At 39.5% G+C, this 17,816-nt stretch overlaps 1 protein-coding gene across 1 annotated transcript in view; it reads right to left on the bottom strand.

Moving 5' to 3' along the window:
- Positions 1-293: 293 nt before the first annotated feature.
- LOC139445406 (proline-rich protein 23A3-like) overlaps positions 294-17,816 on the bottom strand; it is a 93,564-nt gene continuing 76,041 nt past the window's right edge. Inside the window, exons 2-3 of the mRNA XM_071226546.1 lie at positions 380-681; positions 294-345 (exon numbers count right to left, since the gene is read on the bottom strand). Of these exons, the coding sequence (XP_071082647.1) occupies positions 294-345; positions 380-666 (339 nt within the window). The 5' untranslated portion in view covers positions 667-681. The remainder of the gene's footprint in view (positions 346-379; positions 682-17,816) is intronic.

Genomic DNA, 17,816 nt, shown 5'->3' on the forward strand with positions numbered 1-17,816 from the left:
TGGAATATTGCTGAGTGCGGCGTTAAACAACAAACAAACAAACCAACATTAATGGAAGAAAGAAACAGTAACTATATTGCAAATAAATTGATTTACAAACTCGTTATTTCGAAATTAAGGAGGCAGATATTCGTGCTTTGGGCATGGCGTGGCTATCATACTGCAGAGAATCTTCCTTTACTCGAACTCTGATATTTACCTGTTATTGTCGAACTACGGGGATTCAAAAAGATTTACCTCAGGAGAAGTTTGACCACTGTCAGCTCCATCAGAAGACATAGGACTTGGGCAGTTTACAACGCCATGCCGACGGCGATGATGTGGCGGGATGTTACCGAGGTAGTTCTCTTCGATCTCCTCGTCGGAGAGACACTCATACATCCGGGGGGTGTCGCTGACGTCTGCGCCATTGCCGATGTTGGAGGAGGTGGACTGGCGTCTGTCTTTTTCCGGTGATTCTGACAGAGGGGGTGATGGAGGCAGGTCGGAGAGGGGAGGGGATGGGGGCAGGTCGTACAGCGGAGAGGATGGGTAGGGTCGCGGGTCGCCATCATGCTCAATGTCAACCTCGACTGTCAACTGGAGGTCGGACGTGGAACTTCCGGTGGGGGTTGATGGGAGTTCCGGAAGTGATGCACCCTGGGGTGCAGTCTTGTCGTTGGTCATCGCTCCGTTTCAACCCTGAAATACATATGGTAATCTTTGATTAAGAATGATTCTACGTTGAAAATTAATTTCCTCCGATCCAGAAGTAGGAATATGAAGTGTTCTATCGCTGAAAACATCATATCAGAATGAAAGACGAAATTTCAGTTACGAAATCAGTGGCGCAAAAACGGGTTAGCAAGTGTATGAAATCCATTTTTGATAAATATTGGAAAACAATTCAGAATTGCGGCACATAACACATACTCCCAGGCAGGAACAACATCATTCACAGGTAATAGCTGTGCATTCACAGTTACTCTCGGGCAGAACACCGTGACCCCCCCTCCCTTCCACCACCATAGAGAAGTTTCGCAGTAACTGCATAACGAGCCAAGATATTCTGAAGGTTGATAGCTTTCGTATTAATGTCAACTTTAAACGTTTCAGCTATGTCCAGTGTTCCCTTTAAAGTCGGTTTTAAGAGGTGTTCACGACCGACATGTTCATGTTGCCGACTTCTGAGCAATGTCAGTTAGTTAAGGTAATTCAAAAAAGAAAAGGGCGCGACAAACCTAAATTTTAAGACGAAGCCATTGAGGAGATTCCAGAACAAGACTGGTGTTGCTTGCAGTAATGCTGGGCAAGTTTTATAAATGTTGAATTATGGGTTTGACTAAGGCGTGAGAGAGTAATTTTCAGTATTTATAAACAATTTTTCAGTAAAATCATGGCGTTATCTTAATGTGGGATGAAAACATAAGGCCTAAAGTGACTTTTACCACATTAGTGAAACCATGATAACGGGTATTGTGCTGACAACCACGATTTAGATGTACGTGTTAAGTGAAAATTATGAAAAATATGTTTTTTCACAGTGATGCAATCCCCTCTTTGACGGAGGGTCGGTGTGGTAGCCTAGTGGTTAAAGCGTTCGCTCGTCACGCCGAAGACCCGGGTTCGATTCCCGACATGGGTACAATGTGTGAAACCCATTTCTGGTGTCCCCCGCCGTGATATTGCTGGAATACTGCTAAAAGCGGCGTAAAACCATACTCACTCACTCACTCACTCACTCACTCACGTATGCGTCAACGACCAGTGACCTCAAGCAATGGCTGGCAAAAATTAGAATATATTTTCGTTTATGTATGTACTTACTAAATCATAATAATTACCATCATTGGAAATTTATTGTTCAACTAGAGGTAATAATTGAATTTGCTTCGATTTTATAAAAATAAAACAAGAAGAAATACATTCCAGCATAATGTCACCGTTTGTCTACATGCATAACTGTATATAAATTTAACACCCGAAGATCCGGGGTAGAATAGGTCTTAAGCAACTCATGCTTGTCGTTAGAGGCGACTAACGAGATCGGGTGGTCAGGTTCGCTGACTTGGTTGATGCATGTCATCGTATCCCAATTGCGTGGATTGTTTGGTCAAGACTCGATTACTTACAGACCGCCGTCTGTATAATGCTGAGCGCGTCGTTAAACAACAAACAAACTATATATAAAGTTAAACATAATACTTTCAGGAATAAATTATTTTATGAATGAAATGGAATCGAAGAATATTATCGTTCATGCAATCTAAATAAAGATAACAGAACAAAAAGACTAAATAATAAATTCTATAAATAAAATTAAAGAAATTATATCGAAATAACATGTCATCAACTTAAACAATAGTATCAGAAAAAAAACTAAAAATACGTACAAAAGAGTCTCATTTGATTTTTCTTCCTGAACTTTCATCTTCCCTTACATCTAGAAATAGACACCAAACACAACCAATTGAATATTGACAGCCATCCACGCTTATTTCAAACAACGTTTAGCCAAGGCACAGCGAAATCGTTTCGTCGTATGTTATGTTGAAGGTGTTTCGACAAGACGTATGAAAATGTCATTTTCCCTTTGGAAAGAAGTGCATTAACAGTTAACACAATTTGACCTTCTAAGCCCATGTTTTCACAATACATAATTTAAATAGCCTGCAGCTGCCTTAAGCCTTACATAGAAGTCAGCGTTTCTTTGACCTGCGTTATGGGTAGGAGTATATTAAGGGCCTGCTGTTTCAGAGGCTCATTACCCTTGAGTGCGTTCAATAATGGCCTCTTAAGCCTCTGTTTGTTTAAATAAAGGGGGACTACGCTCGAGCCAATTATTAGTCTTTCGAAAATCACTCAGGTTATCTGCTCGATTTTTCTGATGTGTATCAGACTAATTACCCAAAGAACAAAGAGACAATTAGGCTGTTGGCGTTCGCACTCTTTTGCAAACGGCCCTAGTTCACCTCCACTGTAACGAGTCTCGGGGTTGTTTATATTTGTAACATGGATTATTGGATGATTTGTTGTCGAAGTACCCTACATGTACTCATTTTACAGATAAATGGGTTTGCAAAGTGTCATTTCCGCCAGTATGCACTCAATATAGTGAGACTGATGTTGCAAATTTTAGATAAGGAACAAAACAAGATAACATAAACAAATAATGAATTGTCCTTTGCTGTGAACATATGTGTCCTGCTATATTCCATGAGGAAATTAACATCGTTTGCACATCCGTGTATATATACTCTTGTCATGGCTTATAGAACGTTATTCAAAATGTTTTTTTGTGTGTTTTTTTTTAAAATATTAGCAAAATCGCACGTGAAATAGCTGTAGTTGCGTTGAAATTATCAACATTCTTGGAGAGAGCGGCAGATGATTATATGTGACGTATGTTTTTGTGAACTTCTTTACTTTGGAATATGCTACTCATGTTATAGCCATGTGTGTATTATTTTGTTTATCAGTGCTCAATTTTGAATAAAGTAAGGATTGGAGTACATGATACTGAGATAACATTCTTGGAAAATAATATACAGACAATGTACAAAAGATGTAAAATTGCTTAATTTCAGTATAAGTTTAGTCATCGTATCCTGTATACAAAGAAAGAACTGTTAAAATGAACATTCTTGATGATGATCTATGCTCATTCTGTGAAACTAATACTGAACCCTTTCTTCGTGTATATTGGTATTGCAAGAATGTCAAAGAGTTTTGAACCAAAGTAGAATGTTTTCTGAGTGCCAAACTTACAAAGGTTTTTACATTTATGTGATGCTTACCTATAATGGTTATGTTATTTGAGGCCTTGTCAGTGGGAACAACTACAAACTTTCATGTAGGGAAGCCAGACCTTGGATAACAGCCGGCTGGGACAGAATGAGTTTATTCCCAACCCTGTTCCTCTTTTTAAGTTTGTGGATTATACAAATGACAACATCACGCACTGACTTGAGCCAATCTGAAAGACATTAAACAGGTTCCTCTTCTCTTTTGGCCCATTTTTTACATATTCTTCGACGGCGTCCATAATGATTTTAAAATTGTGATCCTAGTTGACAGGAGGTTTCTCACGGTATTTTGGTCCATGTTTGAATAACTGACGAAGATTGAAGAAGTAAGTCTCCTGTGATTATATGACCTTCAGGTAACGAAAATATCATGACGATTTGGCACCTTACAAGAATTATGAAAGGTGGATTATTTTTTTGTGAGACGACTAAATCTATTATCATATCGCTGTGACGCGCCATCTGACACCCAAAGTGCATTTGCAGCATGGCAATTGTGACGAGTACGTGACGTTAGAAAAAAAATAGTGACATCGGACAACCCAACTTTTATCCGTTTTTATAGACATCAGATAGCTTGATTCAGATAGCTGGATTCAGACAGCTAGATTCAGACAGCTAGATTCAGAAAACTAGATTCAGACAGCAAGATTCAGACAGCTAGATTTATTTACGAGTTATGATACCATATGTTCTTCACAACATATCAATAGTGTCTCCATTTCATAGTTTACAAGATGCTTATTGTGAACACGTAACAATATTTGTTTACATTTAGTCATATGTAAGTGAATGCATCCTGTTGATGTTACTTATTGTGTACATAGAGGTTATCAATCGAGTGTTTTTGGGGATGGTAAATATCCTGCATTAGGACTAAACATTGTACTCAGCGAGCCTTGGCGAGTTTTCTATTTTTCTTCTATATTCGTCCGAGACGATTACCACTTGGGTGAAACCCACGTGCACAGGTATGGTGCTGACAAACCTAGAAACATAATCGGGGCGAACCGTGAATCAAACCCACGATCACTGGTATGGCTTTAGTAAATAGAAGGGGCGTCACTCCGTACAGCCAATCTCAAACATAGTTTAAGAGGGTTAGGGAGTCCATAGACGATGACCCAAGGTCAGGCAGGCCTTCAGATGCCACTCAACCGGAAACCATTGCCGCTATAGAAAGAAGAATGTTGTCAGACCGACGAGTGAAAATATCTGAACTTTCTAGAGAATTCCAAATATCAGTTGGAACTGTTGGAACCATTTTTCATGAGCGTCTTGGTATGTCCAAGGTATCTGCAAGATGGGTACCTAGAAACCTCAGAGCTCAAGATCGCCATCAGAGAACTGAAAGTTGTCGAGACCTCCCGGATCTCTATACTGCTAATGAAGCCAGATTTCTTTCTCGTCTGGTGACAGGTGATGAAACATGGATCCACCATTGGGACCCAGAAACTAAATTGGAATCCATGCAATGGAAGCACTCCAATTCTCCGCCTCCGAGGAAGTTTTGCACTCAACCATCGGCTGGCAAATATTGGCCACCATATTTTGCGATGCAAGAGGCATATTACTGATTGATTACATATTACCTAAAACTACAATCAGTGGACAGTATCATGCTAATGTAATGAAAGAATTGCGAAAATCTATTCGACAGAAACGCCGTGGGATGTTAACACGTGGTATTCTCCTTTTGCATGACAACGCTCCGGTTCACAAGTCGAGAATTGCACTGGCCGCCATATATGAATGTGGATTCGAACAGTTAAATCACCCACCCTACAGCCCAGACTTAGCCCCCAGTGACTATTTCCTGTTCCTGCCCTACGTGGAAGACATTTCCAGGTTGACGAGGACATAAAGGCTGCCACAGAGGCGTGGTTAGATAGCCAATCTGCGGATTTCTATTAAAGCGGTATTATAAGCTTGAAGGACAAATGGAATAAGTGTATTGAGGTGAATGGAGATTATATTCAAAAATAAAAGTCCAAAGGATATTCTGTTACTTTGTCTTTTATTGATGTTGCAAAACTTATTGAACGCCCCTCGTATTTGAGGATTGATATTTATTGTCCATTTTGGAATTCTTATTTGAGCAAAACTGTAATACTTATTTTCTCAGATTAAACTGTCAACATCTGTTTTACTATTTCAGACGTTTCTTAACATTTTCCCTTTTTTGCACATTTAAGAGTCATCAAAAGACATTTTTACGCTTTTATCTTGTCATATTTCGTTCTCATGGTTCCGAGTTTTCTGTGGTATACTTCTTTCTTCATATTTCTGATTTAACAAGGTCATATTTTATGTCATGTTGAGATTTATCGAGAGTTATCGCTTTGTTCATATTTTAGCCTTTTTTCAAGCATAGTTTTACATTCACTCATTTGACGTATTTGTTTCCTAACTCTAGGATGGATTGTTCGGAAGAGCTCAGGTCCGTTTCATGAGTGCTCTTTATGAAATGATGCGAATGCGAAATAGATTTCACGGTGCACGACACTCCCCATTAGAAATGCCATCCGACAAGCCTTATAATATTTCAGTTTAAAACAGAACTTTGATCGGGGGTATTTACGAATGGTTAAACTCGGATAATCGCCTATCACATGGGCCGCCGAACACTGCCCATTCTTTCACCTCGGCTTTTTGCAGGATTTCTTGTGGCAGCGGAAAGGGCTTTTGTCGGTTATGTTTCCGTCAAACGCGAAGACGCATTACGGTTCATTTCGGGGAGCGCTCTTTTTCATAATTTGTCAGTAGGATGTCATGGTGATGCCATGGAGATGAATACAGTAAACTACGTTTGTAACGAACACGCCTTTAACGAACTGACGGATATAACGAACTTACTTTTTTGTCCCGACTATTTGCTGTAGTTATGCTGTATATATGCTCATAAAGAACTGCGGTTATAACAAACTAAAATTAATGGTCCCTTTGAGTTCGATATAACCGTAGTTAACTGTAATGTCGAAATCACGCATGTGTATTATAAATGTTTTCAAAATGTTTGAAAGATAGATATTGTTGAATATATGACCCATTCGCGTGTGCTTGATATCCATTTGTTCCCAGAAAAGATTTCTTGGACTGTTTGTCGGCAATGTTATGACTTTAAACGTGTCTATGGTGAGGAGTGTTAAATATAAATTTCCGTTCCTCGGGGTGATTTTAGTAAGAAACTTTGAAATAATTTATTTATTTTGTTTCACTATTATTTCATTAACAAGGAGCGGTTGTATTTCAAGCAGTATCAGCGCTATGGTTGCTAGGCAACTTGAACGTTATAGGAAATAAGAAACAGAGATAATATTTAAAGCCATGCAATTTGTAAAACATTCAACAAACACTACGAAGTGCAAATATGAAACACACAAAATATTTCACGCCGGTTTCAGTTTTTACCCCGACTTTACAGTAAAGGTTAATCGCTTTACTGCCCACATTTGTATTTATGTGAACATTTTTATCATGTATTTATATTTTTAACGCTACAACATTACATTGGCATTACAATTTCAGTTATTCTCATAATTTAAAGGTCAACTCGAAAGATGCAATGATGTACATGTGTACTTTTAGTCTCTTTTAAATATGTGGACATATGTTTATCTTTCCACGTTTAGATCTAAGTTAAATGTGATATATAACTTCTACAGAACGTGTAATGTACTCTACATCAGATCCATCACAAAGGGACATTGCCAATATTAAACATACACATTGTTACATATTGTAGACACATATTGGACACTGATTATATCGTTACACACTGTGGAGACATATAGGACACCGACTATATTGTTACACACTGTGGAGACATATAGGACACCGACTATATTGTTACACACTGTGGAGACATATTGGACACTGATTATATTGTTACACACTGTGGAGACACATTGGACACTGATTATATTGTTACACACTGTGGAGACATATTGGACACTGATTATATTGTTACACACTGTGGAGACATATAGGAGACTGACATATTGTTACACACCGTGGAAACATATAGGACACTGATCATATCGTTACACACTGTGGAGACATATAGGAGACTGACATATTGTTACACACTGTGGAGACATATTGGACACTGATTATATTGTTACACACTGTGGAGACATATTGGACACTGATTATATTGTTACACACCGTGGAGACATATAGGACACCGACTATATTGTTACACACTGTGGAGACATATTGGACACTGATTATATTGTTACACACTGTGGATACATATTGGACACTGATTATATTGTTACACACTGTGGATACATATTGGACACTGATTATATTGTTACACACTGTGGAGACATATAGGACACTGATTATATTGTTACAAACTGTGGAGACATACAGGACACCGACTATATTGTTACACACTGTTGTTACTGTTACTATGGCAATTGAATACAATCTATGGGCAAATATAATGCTCCGTGTATGTAAAACTGTTAAAATGTGGAAAGAAACATTATTTGATAACGATTTGAAACTGCCTGTACATACAATATATCAGCTGTTATATATATACATTTGTAGAACACCGTAATATCTCATATCAATGTATCTTCATCAACTGGAGGAAATAAAGATGATCTATCTATCTATTGGACACTGAATATATTGTTACACACTGTGAAGACATATATTGTAGACACATACAGGACACTGATTATATTGTTACACACTGTGGAGTAGAGACATATATTGTAGACACATATTGGACACTGATTATATTGTTACACACTGTGGAGACATATAGGACACTGATTATATTGTTACACACTGTAGAGACATATAGGAGACTGACATATTGTTACACACTGCAGAGACATTGACTGTATCATTACACACTGTAGAGACATATATGACACAGACTGTATTGTTACACACTGTAGAGACATATAGGACACAGACTGTATTGTTACACACAGTAGAGACATATAGGACACAGACTGTATTGTTACACACAGTAGAGACATATAGGACACAGACTGTATTGTTACACACAGTAGAGACATATAGGAGACTGACATATTGTTACACACTGCAGAGACATTGACTGTATCATTACACACTGTAGAGACATATATGACACTGACTGTATTGTTACACACTGTAGAGACATATAGGACACAGACTGTATTGTTACACACAGTAGAGACATATAGGACACAGACTGTATTGTTACACACAGTAGAGACATATAGGAGACTGACATATTGTTACACACAGTAGAGACATATAGGACACAGACTGTATTGTTACACACAGTAGAGACATATAGGAGACTGACATATTGTTACACACTGTAGAGACATATAGGACACAGACTGTATTGTTACACACAGTAGAGACATATAGGACACAGACTGTATTGTTACACACAGTAGAGACATATAGGAGACTGACATATTGTTACACACTGTAGAGACATATAGGACACAGACTGTATTGTTACACACAGTAGAGACATATAGGACACAGACTGTATTGTTACACACAGTAGAGACATATAGGAGACTGACATATTGTTACACACTGTAGAGACATATAGGACACAGACTGTATTGTTACACACAGTAGAGACATATAGGAGACTGACATATTGTTACACACTGTAGAGACATATAGGACACAGACTGTATTGTTACACACAGTAGAGACATATAGGACACAGACTGTATTGTTACACACAGTAGAGACATATAGGACACAGACTGTATTGTTACACACAGTAGAGACATATAGGACACAGACTGTATTGTTACACACAGTAGAGACATATAGGAGACTGACATATTGTTACACACTGTAGAGACATATAGGACACAGACTGTATTGTTACACACAGTAGAGACATATAGGAGACTGACATATTGTTACACACTGTAGAGACATATAGGACACAGACTGTATTGTTACACACAGTAGAGACATATAGGACACAGACTGTATTGTTACACACAGTAGAGACATATAGGAGACTGACATATTGTTACACACTGTAGAGACATATAGGACACAGACTGTATTGTTACACACAGTAGAGACATATAGGAGACTGACATATTGTTACACACTGGAGAGACATATAGGACACAGACTGTATTGTTACACACAGTAGAGACATATAGGACACAGACTGTATTGTTACACACAGTAGAGACATATAGGACACAGACTGTATTGTTACACACTGTAGAGACATATAGGAGACTGACATATTGTTACAAACTGTAGAGACATATAGGACTATAGGACACTGACTATGTTGTTACACAGTGTAGAGACATATAGGACACAGACTGTATTGTTACACACAGTAGAGACATATAGGACACAGACTGTATTGTTACACACTGTAGAGACATATAGGACACAGACTGTATTGTTACACACAGTAGAGACATATAGGACACGGACTGTATTGTTACACACAGTAGAGACATATAGGACACAGACTGTATTGTTACACACAGTAGAGACATATAGGACACAGACTGTATTGTTACACACAGTAGAGACATATAGGACACGGACTGTATTGTTACACACAGTAGAGACATATAGGACACAGACTGTATTGTTACACACAGTAGAGACATATAGGAGACTGACATATTGTTACACACTGTAGAGACATATAGGACACAGACTGTATTGTTACACACAGTAGAGACATATAGGACTATAGGACACAGACTGTATTGTTACACACTGTAGAGACATATAGGACACAGACTGTATTGTTACACACTGTAGAGACATATAGGACACAGACTGTATTGTTACACACAGTAGAGACATATAGGACACAGACTGTATTGTTACACACTGTAGAGACATATAGGACACAGACTGTATTGTTACACACAGTAGAGACATATAGGACACAGACTGTATTGTTACACACTGTAGAGACATATAGGACACAGACTGTATTGTTACACACAGTAGAGACATATAGGACACAGACTGTATTGTTACACACTGTAGAGACATATAGGACACAGACTGTATTGTTACACACAGTAGAGACATATAGGACACTGACTGTATTGTTACACACTGTAGAGACATATAGGACACAGACTGTATTGTTACACACAGTAGAGACATATAGGACACTGACTGTATTGTTACACACTGTAGAGACATATAGGACACAGACTGTATTGTTACACACAGTAGAGACATATAGGAGACTGACATATTGTTACACACTGTAGAGACATATAGGACACAGACTGTATTGTTACACACAGTAGAGACATATAGGAGACTGACATATTGTTACAAACTGTAGAGACATATAGGACTATAGGACACAGACTATGTTGTTACACAGTGTAGAGACATATAGGACACAGACTATGTTGTTACACAGTGTAGAGACATATGGGACACAGACTGTATTGTTACACACTGTAGGGACATATAGGAGACTGACATATTGTTACAAACTGGAGGGACATATAGGAGACTGATATATTGTTACACACTGGAGGGACATATAGGAGACTGACATATTGTTACACACTGGAGGGACATATAGGAGACTGACATATTGTTACACACTGTAGGGACATATAGGAGACTGACATATTGTTACAAACTGGAGGGACATATAGGAGACTGACATATTGTTACACACTGGAGGGACATATAGGAGACTGACATATTGTTACACACTGGAGGGACATATAGGAGACTGACATATTGTTAAACACTGGTAGGACATATAGGAGACTGACATATTGTTACACACTGGAGGGACATATAGGAGACTGACATATTGTTACAAACTGGAGGGACATATAGGAGACTGACATATTGTTACACACTGGAAGGACATATAGGAGACTGACATATTGTTACACAGTGTAGAGACATATATGACACTGACTGTATGGTTACACAGTGTAGAGACATATAGGAGACTGACATATTGTTACACACTGGAGGGACATGCTTGTGAGATAATCAAACATGTATTTATGTGCTGTAAAAGACTCAACAACAAAGAAATATTCTTGTTGAATCTATCATTAATTTACTAGATGTAACGAAGGTGACTATGACTATTGATAACGATGTGAAACTGCCTGCACATACAATATATCCCCTGTATATATCCATTTGTAGAATACCGTAATATCTTATATCAATGTAACCTTATCACTTAGAGTGAGTGAGTGAGTTAATATTTAACGTCACATCGGCAATATTTCAGCCATATCGTGACGCTTATCACTTAGAGGAAATAAAGATGATCTATCTTTCTATAGAACACTGACAATTTTGCTACACGTTGTGGGGACCGATTCTACACCGACATCACAACGGGGCTTGTCGAACCTACGAGGACAATACGTGTATTAAAATGTAAAACTGGATTTAAGGTTTAAAGGTTTCATGAAGAACAGAACAATTATACATGCATATTAGATCCAGCTACAACAATTATTAGATCTAGCTAGAACAATTATACATGACTTATGTATATTTGATTCAGCTAGAACTACGGTTTTGTCCACCATGTTGAACACAAGTCATTACGCTCTAGTAATCAGGTAACACCGAATTGAATTGCTTTGTGTTTGATTGGAATTGTATTTGGAAGTTTAGAAGTTGCAAATAAGAAAGAAACAAATGCTCTAGGACAGTTAGACTGTGCAAAAAAATAAATTTAACATTTTTAAATTTTTTATTTTGTGAACGTAATTAGAACTCGTAATGAGAAACAAGAAATTGGAAATAGGTTCACGAAGTTCATTATTGTGTCATGTTTTTAATTCAACTTATAGAATGACTAATAAGGTTATCAGGAAACAACGTCTTTAGAAAGAGTGAGTGGGCTGGGGTTAACGCCCTTTTGAACAGTATTCTAGTTACATCATGCCGTGTCAGCTTAATGTTGGAGGAAAACCCGAAGTGATATAGGTCTTGGGTTACAGCTCTGCTGAAACCCAAGAGCATGGGGATGGTGCTGACAAACCTAGAAACACAACCAGAGTAAACCGCCATTCGAAACCTCAGTCATAGATTTCTGGCCCAAGGGAGGCAACACAGCCACGCGATTTACGGCGCCATGGAAGAATATGCCAGCCCTACTCCCCTCTTTAGCAAAGAGTGACGTATGCATAGTTATGAATGTAATTCGATATTATGTATCGAGATCGATATTCGATATTAGATACCATAAGTGGTTATGATAACGATTTTGCATATGTTTTGGGTAATCCCTGCGGAATTTGCGATTTGCAAACATTCTGCAACATCATTTGTAAATGGTACATGTTCACAACGCAAGCAGGATATATTCTGAGTAAGCTAACGATGTTTGGTTTATGCGATAGTCATCAATATTCCGATTACCGTTATTTTCCGATTTTGAATTTGACAAACCTGTGGTCAGTAGCATAAGCATGACGTCAAGGTCAGACCGTCACACTTTTTTATCAGTCAATCCTCAGTGCACTCTGCCTATGAAACAAGCATTGAGTATTATCAACACTGTTAGTGTCGGGATTACCAGAGAAGTTTCAAAGCAGTGAACACGTACACATCCATCTCTGGATGAATTGAAACAAAAACGCAGTCGTTTCCATTAAAATTGTTTGCCCATCTGAAAGAAACATCGTAGCGCAAAAAAATGACTCAATTCTTGATACTGTAGATTGGAATTATAAATACTATGGTTAATTTAAAAAAAATTGGTAAAACGATTCCGCTAGACACAAATTGGAGAAATCAATACAAACAACAACATTTGTTGTAATCATGAGCTGACACGTTCTAATTTGTCCCGGGCGCCTTGTGTCGCCGAAAGTCAAAGAAACCAGATTATGGTTCTTACTATGGATTTCGTATGCAGCGAAATCTCGAGAGACCCTGTGATTACTGCTGAGCACAGGTCAACGTCCGGAATTGATGTTTGTAAGCTGTTGCATTCCTCATAACCACCCACCACGAGTGCAGGCCCATGGTCAAGGGGAGACAACTAATCACGGACTAGATGTGCGTGACCTGGCGATAGCAGTACAGACAACAGCATAATTGACAAGGTCGCCGAACATGTATGCTGATGTTTGAAGAAATTAACCCTGTAACGTGTATATGTATTAAATTTACAAAGGCATGCAAATGTAGCCATATTCGCGATGTCACGTATAAAGATAATTTGATTCTTTTATAGAAAAAACTGGCGTCCTTACTGGCGTCGGAAAAAATATCTACAGTAAGAAAGTGTGTGTCAGACATCTGTTGTTGAATCCATTCGTCTCACTTATGTGAGATTTGCCAAAGATGACGACTTAAAGGTTGCCGTTAAATGTTTCTAAAAGATCTGGGGATTCCACAACTATGGGAGCGCGATCAACGGGACGCGCATCCCAATCACTGGTCCGGGCCATGCCTAAAGAGTCTTTCTGAACAGTAAAGGCTTGTGCTTTATAATCTCCTCACAGGTATAAACAGTGGTTACCAGGAAGAGTACATGATGCCCTCGTTTGGGGGAACGCCGAGGTGTTTCACAAGGTTGAAAATGACGACCCGTTCCAAGAGTAGCCAAAGAAGCTGACTACACAAGACCAGGAATTCCAGGCGCCTGTTACATCAGTGTCAGATGCTGGCTATTCGATTAAACCAGGTTGTTAAACCCATACAGTCTAACGGTGCGGTCGGGTAGCCTAGTGGTTAAAGCGTTCGCACGTCACACCGAAAATCCGGGTTCGATTCCCGACTCGGGTACAAACTGTAAAGCCCATGTCTGGTGTTCCCCGTGGTGCTGTTGGTGGAATATTGCTAAAAGCAGCGTAAAACCATACTCACTTACTCACATGCTAATCCGAGCGAGGATTACCACAAAAGCCTCTTTCACCCGGCTTAGTTGAAGGTGGAGATGTCCCCAGAGACTTGACGTGTCAGTTGATTTTGCCACTACAGTGATAACAACAGCATGTGTTGTAGTGTACGTGATAATCTGTGCGGGATGCGCTGTTGGAGGTTTGACATGGAGATCAGCGCTGATGGGTCAGAGGATGACGAAAATGTATAGTGTGAGTACGATGTGCCTCAAACTGCGCTGTCTTCTTTTCATACTTAAACAGGGGCGGTGGGGTAGCCTAGTGGTTAAAGCGTTCGCTCGTCACGCCGAAAACCCGGGTTCGATTCCCAACATAGGTACAAATGTGTGAAACACATTTCTGGTGTCCCCCGCCGTGCTGTTGCTGGAATATTGCTAAAAGCGGCGTAAAAGCATTCACACTCACTCATACTTAAACACACGTGGTACATAAGGTTTAACTTTCTGACATTAAAGGATTCTGATGTTATTCAGTTTAAACATCAAGAAAAATGTGAATTTATGTAACCGAGTTATGTTTTTGTTTATAGAAGGAAACAATGGACATGTCTTTCAATGAAATAACGGAAACTGAACATCAGTAGTATAGTGTCACTAGGCAGGAGCTGGTTTTGGTTGAGGGAGGTTGAGTGAAAATAGGGAAGGTGATTGGCTGATCCAAGTCACGTGATCGGATAGGATGACTCATGCATCAACAGCGCGTCACAGGTGAGGGGGAATGAAAGCAGAGAGAGACTAAGCGACCGACCGCCCATAACAATGCCAACATACCCCGGCCTTACAATTAATGTTAACATACCAACCTCGCCTGAAGCTTCCCATTCATAAATTGTGTGACCAGTGTCCCGTATTTATGATATGTTAGGGAACATGTGTTGTACATTTGTTATTTTAAAAGGGAGTTAGTTCAGAGAGGATATATGGGTATTCCCCTCATTAAACCTTTCTTTCGTTGGTGTCTATTAAACGTATCCGGTATTTAATACATTTGAATGATGTAGGAAAGTATGTGCGTGTAGATGTTCTAACCACGACACGCAACATGACTATGAGCGTGGTTAGCAGTTCATATTCATAAACCCCAACCTACCCGCATCGTTTGGTGTTATACTCAATGGCAGCCATTATATCAGGACCTCGGTGAGCAGCTGCCTCAGCTGACCTTTGTAAAAGGAATTCCCTACGATATCTTGGACGAGGATTACTTTGATGCTCGTCAACAGAACGCGTTGGTCCTGAATGATTTCCTTGCCGAAGCAAAGCACGACAAGCGTATTTCGCGGCTGTTTACTCAAACCTCACATCACAAGAATGTATTGATCTTTCTCTTGATACAAAATCTGTTTCCGAGAGGTAAGGAATCGAGAGACATTGCTTTGAACGCGCATTATGTCACCCTGTTTCATTCCCCCATAGATAAACAGCAAATCTAACTCTTCGCTCATAGAATTTTCCCCGAACATATGGATCACTTTATGGCTATGTATGAAAAGGTTGCTGAAACACCCTATGGACAACTCACCATCGATCTAAAACCTACCACCAAAGATAAGGATCGACTGCATGTTAACCTCATAAATGAGGAAAACAGGAGAACAACAGCACAGTCTGAACCTTACAGCGACATATCAAACACTGGTGTCCGGCTAATAGCCTTCAACCTAAGAGAAAGCGTGCCAGAGTCGAGAGTGATGACGATGACAGTGACTTTGACGACCTTGCCTCTTCCCAGAAAGGCAGTGGTCTTGCCGTCAAACCTCCACGTGGGAAGTCAACATTCACTAATATGGAAGCCGAGGAGTGGCAAAATGTAGGCTTACAACGCATCTGGAAGCAGGTGTACGATACGTTTCATGACAAGATGAAACTGCAGAAAAAACAGTACAAGCGACAGGGACGAACGCAAGAATGGATTGAGAGAAGATTGAAATTGAGGTGGGAGGATCTAGTGCGTAGTACTCTCAACTATGCGATGGAATATACCACGTACTTTAAAGAGGCACCTCTGTTTCAAAACATGCTATACAACCTGGGAGACATGAATACAACCTGGGAGACATGAATCCTTCCACGGAACAATCCGTTCTCAAAAATAAAATCAAACTCCTCCTAAAACCCAAAATGAAAGAGATCCTGCCTTTGATGGATATGCCGGAAATGGAAAGTGAGACTGAATCTGATAGCGTTGCAGAGGATAACGACGGTGATGACGAGGAGGAGGATGATGATCGTGAGCAGAACGATTAGGCATAAATACCCATCACTACTGTATCAGTCTAACAGTCTGAAGAGAATGCCGAGTCAACGCCACGCGTCTAGTTTGATTCATATTTTGAAAACACCTCGTAAACTGAGGCGTTTGAACGATAAGAAACGCCGAATTTCCCTCTACGTGAGAGGAATTGTGAAACTGGGACCTCCTGGACGGAAATCGTTACAAGCAATGGATTAAGCATAGACTATAGACAACCATTCAACCTTAAAACATTCAACAGTGCGAAATGGACTGGCTTTTTAAACAATAGGGCCTTCGAGCAGCAGCAGCATGTGTATATGAGTGACTAAATAATGTTCCAGAGTGAATACTATTGTCCATTTGTATATAACGGTTTTGTATGGAACCGATTGACTCGAATCAATAAATGATACGAATGAATTGTTTGTTTTTTCTCAGTTTTTGCATATTAGTATATAGTCTTCGTCATACTACACCCATGAAGGTCCCGGGTTATAGAATCGACCTTCAGTAACCCATGCTTATCGGCGGGGATCCATTGGTCAGTCTCGCCGACTCGGATGACACGTGCCATCGGTTCCTAGTTGCACAGATCGATGCTCATGCTGTTGATCACTGGATTGTCTGGTCCAAGCTCGTTTATTGACAGACCACCGTCCTAGAGCTGGAATAATGCCGAGTGTGGCGTAAAACTAAATTCACTCACTCACTGATACCAATACATCTAAAAAAGTAATGTCATCATTTAAATGGTGAGTGTAAACGCGTATTTTACCCTTACAAGGACGTGTGCATTCCACACATCCTTCCTGTTATCAATGTGTCACTGTTTACAGTTCGGGCGAACATAACCCTATAGACATGTGTGCGGGCGAGTTCATTCATCAGAAATCTGCCATTTACG

Source organism: Haliotis cracherodii, unplaced genomic scaffold, assembly GCF_022045235.1.
Source record: "Haliotis cracherodii isolate W230 unplaced genomic scaffold, xgHalCrac1.p SCAF_6, whole genome shotgun sequence".
Lineage (NCBI taxonomy): Eukaryota > Metazoa > Mollusca > Gastropoda > Lepetellida > Haliotidae > Haliotis > Haliotis cracherodii.